An 8302-nucleotide genomic window follows, 5' to 3' on the forward strand; every position below is an offset into this window, starting at 1 on the left:
GAACTTGGACACTCGTTTTGAAGTTTTAAACTTTATTTAAAATGTCCCTGAGTGTTTACTTGGTGTTTTTAGAGATAAAGGTTGAGTTATCAGTTGAAAGGTTTTATTGTCCAGATTTCAGGACCAGGTTTAAAACGCTTCAGTCACGTGACCATGAGCATATCTTTGGTTTTGATTGGAGAGTAAGCAGCAGAGCCCGAATGATTGATTTATTAATCCAATCCCCGTCAGCTGTGAGCTCTGATCAGTCCGCCTAATTATTGATGATTAGTTTCATATCGAAAGCCTGCTCTGTGATCAGGTGTTGAAACCGTCTTGTAAGGATGACTTTGCGATATTTTATCATGAACTTTAAACAGGTCACATGACTCAGGGAAAGTACCTCATTGGAAAGCCGCTGAGTCATTCCTCGGTTGCCATTGGTCCTGTGGGCGGGACTCTGAGAAAAAGCCAATAGAAGGCCGAATCTGTGTTTACTTCCCTGACGTCACAGACGTCGTTTCCCACGTTTGTCGCGGAAGTAAACATAAAGCAGAGCGAGAGATTTCAAAGTGCGTCACAAACTCACCAACTCCCGGACCTGGACACCTCTCAGCGGACATAGACATAAACCCGGCCTCCGGTTGACGATCAGCGTACAGAGACACAGGTGTACCCGGTGTCAGCGGCAGGATGTCGGTGACTGTTAAGGCCTACCTGCTGGGGAAGGACGAGGCGGTGAAGGAGATCCGCAGGTTCGCGGTGGATCAGGACGTGTCCTGCAGCTTCGAGTACCTGAGCAGGAAAACTGCGGACGTGTTTGGAAACCTGAACAACTTCAACCTGTTTTACCGAGGTGAGCGCGCGGGGGTTCAGATGAGGGATTTACACTCTGACCGCTTCCTGGATTCTTATTGATTGTTTTAAGTTGTGACTGTGAGAGTGAGGACGTAACTGAGTTAGTGCGCAGGCGCACACTCACCTGACCAGACTCACCCGTTTCCCTGTAAACACATGAAACCGTAATCAGTTGTCGAATTAATCTTTATTTATAGTCATGTAAACGGACAAACACCCTCAAAGTTAGTCTGGAATTATAAAGTCACCTGCAGCCTTTGTAGTTCACCAGTGTGTGACTAATGATGATGATGGTGTTGCAGATGAAGATGGGGACCTGGTGGCCTTCTCCTCTGATGATGAGCTCATGATGGGTCTGGGGTGCATGAAGGACTCCACCTTCCGCCTCTTCATCCGAGGTATGTTTGCAGTTTGTATAAATGTTATTGCTCGCAGTATCCGTCCTCCAGCTGTGGTAATATAGCTTCATTCTTACAGAGAAGAAGGAGCACAGACGGGACTTCCCTCTCCATGCTTTCCCTCCCTTTGCCTTTGGGCCTCCCCCTGCTGGAGGTCCTCCCCCTCCCCCTGCTGGAGGTCCTCCACCTCCCCATGCTGGAGGTCCTCATGCCCCACCCCATGGACCACACATGGGTCCGCCTCCTCCTCATGTGGCCCCACCCTACACCATGCACCCCAACGTTACCTGTGATGGCTGCGATGGCCCTGTGATTGGGACCCGCTTCAAGTGTTCAGTGTGTCCGAACTACGACCTCTGCTCCTCCTGCCAGGCTAAGGGGAAGCACACTGAGCACGCTCTACTGCCCATTTGGCACCCACTGCAGGTGAGTCTACCTGTGCAGGTCTGCAGGTGTCCTGTTCAGGCCCTTCAAAACATGACTGTGAGGCTGTGTTTTACAGTGGTTTCCTCGGGGGAAGTGGATGAAGAGGATGAGACACTGCATGTGGAACCTGAACCAGAACCAGGCTCAGAACCAGGACAACGACCCGGACCAGAACGAGTCTAGCCCTTCCAAACCTGTTGCTGATGCAAACACCCCCTCTGGTGAGTTCTGCCATCTTGGTTAAAGTGATACTTGATCAATAAGTCAGATCAGAGCAGATAAGGTCAGGAAGCGATGTACAAGAGGGAAAATGCAGCAACATTTCAAAATAAAAAGACCACGTGTGGACTGAATGGTCATGACATCAGAGCCGCGTTTGTGTGGCCCTTTAAACATCCTGTCACAGCACTAAAATAATGTTATGTGTGACATCTGTGTGATTTTAAAACATCTTTTATTTCTCCCTGCAGGCTCTCAGACCAACGTGGACTTCCTGAAGAACATTGGCGAGGGCGTGGCAGCCATGTTGAGCCCACTAGGTGAGTGTCAGTCTCATTTAAACAGTTGTTTGATGCTGTAAGGTAAAGACTATGATGTCACTGTGTTTGTGCATGTGAGATGAGTGAACATCTCTAGCTGGCTCTAAAACAGGAAGTGGTGTGTGTGTGCTTTACACAGGTATCGATGTGGACATCGACGTGGAGCACGAGGGCCAACGGACCAAGGTGACCCCACCTACTCAGAGTGGGGGGGGTGAGGGCGATGAGGAGATGGAGCATACGAGCAGTGAGGGCGGGGCCAGTCTAGGAGCAAAGGTAACTTTTAATTTTATAAAACCTCAAAGTGCTTCATGATGTAAATATCAGAAGAAAGAACAATCAGCTGATCCTGACGGGACAGCAGGGAGGAAGAACTACCTTTTAACATCTCCTGTGACCTTTTAGCGTGGTGACCCTCAGGTGAGCAAGGACTCTGATGAGGAGTGGACCCACCTGAGCTCCAAAGAGGTCGACCCCTCCACAGGTGAACTGCAGTCCCTGCAGCCCGACAACCAGGAGCAGGGGCCCCTGTCTGAGGGGCAGGCGGGCCCCAGCGGGCTGAGGGAGGCGGCACTGTACCCACACCTGCCTCAAGGTAAGCTGGCATCCACACTCTGTGACTTTAGTTCTGTTAGTACTGACCTCTAAACCCTGCTGACCTCTTGCCCTCAGAGGCTGACCCCCGCCTGGTTGAGTCCCTCGCCTCAATGCTCTCGATGGGCTTCACTGACGAAGGCGGCTGGCTCACCCGCCTCCTTCAGGCCAAGAACTTTGACATCGGCGCTGCGCTGGACGCCATCCAGTATGCCAAGCAGCCCCGCCCACACTAGCACTGATGATATCATCACGATGTCACAACATGCATCTGATTATTTCTGCTCTGTTGTCTGAATGATAATCAATACTGTCCATTAATCAATGTTTCTGTTCTCTTTATTGATCATCATATAAACGTTTCTGTGTGAGCAATAAAAGCATGAAGAAAAGCACAGTCTGTCAGAGTCTCCTCTTTAGAAACACACAAATGCACAATCACTCCGGGAGACGTTTAACAAGGAAGTCGTCGTCAAAGTTAAAGTCCTCGCCGCTGTCGAACATGGAGGTAACAGGAAGAAGAGGGCGGGGCCTGCTGATTATTCCAGAGCAGGAGGGAGCAGCGACACCAACTGCAGGCTTCTCCCCCTCCTGCACCTTTGAGTCAGGGCTGAGGAAATTATCCCACCTGGTGGTGAAGAGGGTGGGGCTACAGGTGTTTATGGTTGAAGGTGTTTGGAGTTTCATACAGTTTAGCTGCAGAGAAGAGCAAAGGTTAAAGGTCAAGTACATGAGGAGGCATTCTGCTCTTCTTACAGTCTGAAGGTCATGGGTCTGAGCGCTGAAGGTGAGCAGCTCTGTTTACCTGTTCAGATGTGTGGACATCCTCTGGTCCTGCTTCCTCGGCTCGCTTCCTCTTCCTGTCACAGGTCAAAGCGATGATTTCAGTGTGATTAGTGATGCTGAACTCTAAGAACTCTTTGTGAGCCACTCATCATGAATGAGTAATGAACTGCTGTTCCTCCAAATGTCTTTAAAAACAAGTCTAAATTTATGTGGGATTTTCTCTGATCCACACAGGCTCAAATATGTACGCAAACCTCCACTGATATTTGGTTTAATGCTCCTTAGCAAGTTCCACATCGACCCCATGCTTCAACAAGCCTCTTTTCTAACAACATTCACACATTCACACTCAGATGGACGCATCGGAGAGCAACTTGGGGTTAGTATCTTGCCCAAGGATACTTGGCATGCAGACTGGAGGAGCCAGGGATCAAACCACCAACCTTCCGATCAGTAGGCGACCTGCTCTACCTCCTGAGCTACAGCCACCCCACAGATAAAGATGAAGGCGGTAACCCCAGCGAAGACTGTTTCCTTGAATCTTATTGAATTGAAACAACTAGAAGCTCAGTGTTCCAACATTCACATGTTAGGGTACAACACATATGCTACGGTAAGGTTGAGCCAGGACAACAGGATGAGATTGGGTACCAAGCCCCAAGTGGGATGGAAGAAGGATAGCTGTGAGAGGACCTGAATGACAGGATCATGGCAAGGCTTGAAACCTGGATCCTCCAAAGATCTACCAGATGACTATCCAGCTGATGCTTGTACAGGTGTTCCTGTAGTTCTTCTTTTATCGTCACTCTGTTCTGGCCAAAACTTTTAAAAATGCTGTACAAATAAAGCTGACTTGACTTAAATCTTTCAGTAACTAAGTTGAGCCGGAGGATCAGAGACGATCCTAAATTAATTCAACAGTTCCTTACCCTAACATTCATGCCTGTGATGATGATGATGCCTCCAACAACACCTGTCAACATTCACCTGTCAGTCATCTTGATGCCATGGAGCTGCCTTCGATTTCCTAAATCCTTCTCCTCAGGCTCTGCCTCATCGTCTTGCTCCACCTCCTCAGGTGTGTCCAAGTATTTGCTCCAGCGGCTCACCGGTTCGTCTGTCTGCTCCTCATCCTCCTGCTGCTCCTCCTGCTGCTCCTGCTCCCTGTAAACGGGAAAGACCTGTGAAGACCTGGTGGTGTTAAAAGACGGCGGGACTACAACACACAGTGGAACTGAAACCTGGTTACCATAGTGACCAAGAACGGCGCTCTTGCTCCTCCATCATGGCTCCTCTCATGGCGTTTAGTTTCTGAACGTGACGTCTGCAGTCTGCCGCATTGCCCCGCCCAAACTCCTACCGATCAATCAGATGAGATCGATCAGTCAGAGGATAAACTAAGAGCAGGCTGGTAAATGCAATGACGTCCTCACACTGAGCTGTTTATGTGACCTCTGATTGATAAGAAACACAGTTTATACATTAATGATATCCATGAACCATCCTTCGTGACACCCACGAAGACTAGCCAGAGAACAGAAAGTACAGCAATAAAGGTTATTCAAAGCAGTAGGGTACGAGTGAACAGAGTCAACAGGTGTTTTCTTTCTGTTTGTTAATGATCAATATAAGGTTTAGAACTAAAACATAAAAGCATGAATCGATGATATTGTTATTGATAAAGCGACTGATAGATTCTGACCTTCAGCAATGACTGTTTCTCTCCACACAGTTTACAGCTCCACTTTCTCGCCTTTTTCACCTGTCAGACAAAACATAGGGCAAAGAAATAAATGGACCTCATATTGATCTTCTGATTTTTATCCGTGATTGTTATTGTGATCCGTAGCATTATTGATAAACGATCAGCTGTTAATATCAGTGCCCTAGCCTATGTACCTATGTAAAGTGTTGGAGTGTTTACACTGTAAGGGTGGCGCTGTCACTTGGTGTTCGCTCTCTCTGGGGTAGAGTATCACTTCCTGTTCCTGTTCTAACACACAGTGGTGTTTTTGTGTAGCTTATCTGCATCTCCAATTTAATTCAAACTTCTAGATAATTTATTTCATAGTGTAATCTTCGCGTGCTTTGTGCAAGTGACAACACTCTGTGTTGATTCACCCGCTAATGGTTTTCACAGTATTCACTCACTAGCTGTGTCCCAAAACGTAGACTGCATCCTTCGGAGGACCCGGCCTTCGCGGTCTACTTGGGCCGGGTCCTAATCAATAATATAAATCAAATTAATTTCAATTACATTTGGAGAAACAAGCAACATTATATTAGGAAGAATGATATAGTGAAGTCATTTGAAGAATTGATTTTGCGATTGATTTTGAAGCAATTGATGGTTCAATGGATGTTAACATATAACAAATTCATAGATAAATGTGCCATATCATGTACTCAAAGTAAATTCATTAAAGTTGTGAAAGCCATTCCCCCTGCAATGACTTAGATGGCTGGCCAGTTTAACCTATTCTTCCTCTATAATTTGTGTCCTTAATAATCAATGATCGCCAATTTAAAGGAAAGGCACGCAATAACAATTTTTTAAAGACAATTTTCACCAAACAACTTTTCCCTTCTCAACTAAAAAAAATATTTAGAGATTATAATTCAAAGTTTTTGACTATCTTTCCAATTCCACCTAAAGCAACAGAAAATCATTTTAAAATTTTAAATTCCATATATCCGTCCAACGACTATCTTCAGAAGAAATTCAATACAAACACGCACTTTCTGCAATACTGATATTGAGACTACAGAGCATCTTTTTTATTCATGTGAAAGTTCCAGATCTTTTTGGGATGGTTTTCAGTACTGGTTAACCTCTAAAAATATTGACTGCACGTCTCTAACTTTTCAAGTAATTATTATTATTTGACCTACGAACAAAAAAAAAAAAAAAATAGAATTTGGGATTAACAACTTTACAGTCGCAAATTTTTTCATTCACAAATGAAATTACTCCGATTTTTGCTGGCTTTAAATATGAAATCCTGCTGTGGAAGGCTTCATTAGACAAGTGTAACCTAAATAAAGTTCACACCTTACTTGAATTTTTGATTCAGCTTTTTAATTGATGTAGCTAGATTGTATGTGCGTACCTTTGTTTTTTACTTTTATATGACAGGTCACCTTACCTATGGAAGCCCGTTTCCACCACTAAAAAAAAAAAAAAAGGATATTAACTCGAAATTTCGACTTATTTTCTTGAAATTTTGACTTCGAAATTTCGAGTTACAGATCCTTTTTAAAAAAAAATTTTTAGAGGCTGCTTTATGCTGTTTCTGGCCTATAATGTTCTTTAAATGTTCTTTGTTCGACGACTGCTTTGTCCTTAACCACTTATACCTGTATGTAACTTTTTGTTGACATGTAAATTAAGAGCTTTAATTAATATTTTGTTTGACAATAAAAAAATAAATTTAAAAAACTCCTGGGATATCGTCACGTGTCAGCGCCACAGGAGCACCTCAGGTGACTTTGATTTTCTGGCGTCACACAGGTGAGCGTGGATACGGGTGCCTAATGTTTTGTCCACCATCACTGATGATGACTTCATGTTATAAACAGCGCGCGTTCACTGTGACGTCAGTGTGAGCCATCTGAGAACGGCTCCATTACTAATAAATACACTGATTCTCCAGCCTGAGAAAAGCACCTGCATGCTAACCCTGTTAGCCTCACGCTGTCCGCTCTCACCTGTTGCACCTGGAAGCTCTGACAGCGGAAACACCTGACGATGTGAAACTCCTGACCCATGGCCCCACGGTCCCGTTCTTCCGGTGTCCGTCCGGACTGTTCAGTTTTCGCGGGTCTGTTTCAACCCGGGTTCCACGTCACAGCTTGCGTGACAGCAGTAACGGCCACAGTAAGCGCGCCCCCTGCAGGCCGGAGGATGACGTGTTTCGGGGGCGACTCGAGGGGCTCAGCTCCCAGTCACATGTCAGGCGTATGTGGTCTTCTAATTAGTATTAGCAGAATATGCTGCTTGCTAATGTCGTCTGCGCCTCACATTTGAAAACAATTCATTCAACTGGGACACATGACAATGCCGTCCCCAAAAGCAGCCTTCTTAGTTTGAGGACTTCAGAATACTTTATTGATCCCTGGTGGAGACTTAATGTAGAGTCTAGGAAAAATCTCAATAATATACACAGGTTTTATAGTGGACCCTTTAAATTCAGCTCAGTTTAATTTATACATCATCAAATCACAACAGCAGTCACCTCAAAGTCCTTTATACTGTAAGACCCTACATTAATACTGATCATGTGAAAAAACGTCTTTTTAACAGGAAGAAACCACCGACAGGCTCAGCCTCTGTAGAGGAATACAGAACACAAAATGACTAATTAAGGGAATTGGAATAAGAACACCAAACCAGAAATCAGAATCAGGATTAAGAAAACAAAAATAAATGAAAAAAAAGTTTAGGATCCTTGACTTGGGAAAAACCCTGTTTTAGAGTGACACTAGCAGCAATATCGCATGCCTTCGACTGAGAGTCGAATCCATCCAAGCACGCTCCAGGATGAGTCTAGTAGAACAAAATATCAGCATGTGACCTTACCTGGTGCACAGGTGAGTCTGACATCTCGTTTTACTTTATCAGGTGAAGTTTGGCTCAGTGGATTATCACCAGAACTGCAGGTAACGATTTTCCCACGCTCTGAAAAAGTGTGTCACTTCCTGCATCAGTGCTGAGGTCAGAGG

General features: G+C 45.2%; 2 protein-coding genes across 2 annotated transcripts; one reads left to right on the forward strand and one right to left on the reverse strand.

Annotated features, from left to right (window-relative positions):
- The first annotated feature begins 528 nt into the window (after window positions 1–528).
- sqstm1 (sequestosome 1) lies at window positions 529–3189 on the forward strand. The gene is made up of 8 exons (XM_085418777.1): window positions 529–835; window positions 1140–1235; window positions 1315–1661; window positions 1738–1882; window positions 2132–2200; window positions 2340–2476; window positions 2606–2795; window positions 2873–3189. Exons 1-8 carry the CDS (start codon window positions 673–675, stop codon window positions 3028–3030), a joined length of 1305 nt encoding a protein of 434 aa, XP_085274903.1. The 5' UTR covers window positions 529–672; the 3' UTR covers window positions 3031–3189.
- A 43-nt stretch (window positions 3190–3232) lies between these two features.
- On the reverse strand, window positions 3233–7424 carry mrnip (MRN complex interacting protein). Its single transcript, XM_085418790.1, has 6 exons — window positions 7289–7424; window positions 5283–5342; window positions 4830–4936; window positions 4568–4744; window positions 3600–3654; window positions 3233–3490 (listed from the first exon to the last, which is right to left on the reverse strand). Exons 1-6 carry the CDS (start codon window positions 7346–7348, stop codon window positions 3233–3235), a joined length of 717 nt encoding a protein of 238 aa, XP_085274916.1. The 5' UTR covers window positions 7349–7424.
- Window positions 7425–8302: the final 878 nt, after the last annotated feature.

Source organism: Rhamphochromis longiceps, linkage group LG2, assembly GCF_057381845.1.
Source record: "Rhamphochromis longiceps isolate RC_006_pf linkage group LG2, R_longiceps_female_GT1.1, whole genome shotgun sequence".
Classification (NCBI taxonomy): domain Eukaryota; kingdom Metazoa; phylum Chordata; class Actinopteri; order Cichliformes; family Cichlidae; genus Rhamphochromis; species Rhamphochromis longiceps.

Excerpts from the sequence above, each read along its gene's own strand:
- sqstm1 (XM_085418777.1), top strand. The coding sequence starts at position 673 with ATGTCGGTGACTGTTAAGGCCTACCTGCTGGGGAAGGACGAGGCGGTG. Across the intron at positions 1,236-1,314 it reads CTTCCGCCTCTTCATCCGAG|AGAAGAAGGAGCACAGACGG; the intron begins GTATGTTTGCAG and ends TCATTCTTACAG. Across the intron at positions 1,662-1,737 it reads CCATTTGGCACCCACTGCAG|TGGTTTCCTCGGGGGAAGTG; the intron begins GTGAGTCTACCT and ends TGTGTTTTACAG.
- mrnip (XM_085418790.1), bottom strand. The coding sequence starts at position 7,348 with ATGGGTCAGGAGTTTCACATCGTCAGGTGTTTCCGCTGTCAGAGCTTC. Across the intron at positions 5,343-7,288 it reads AGAGCTTCCAGGTGCAACAG|GTGAAAAAGGCGAGAAAGTG; the intron begins GTGAGAGCGGAC and ends TTTGTCTGACAG. Across the intron at positions 4,745-4,829 it reads CGCCGTTCTTGGTCACTATG|GGAGCAGGAGCAGCAGGAGG; the intron begins GTAACCAGGTTT and ends TCCCGTTTACAG.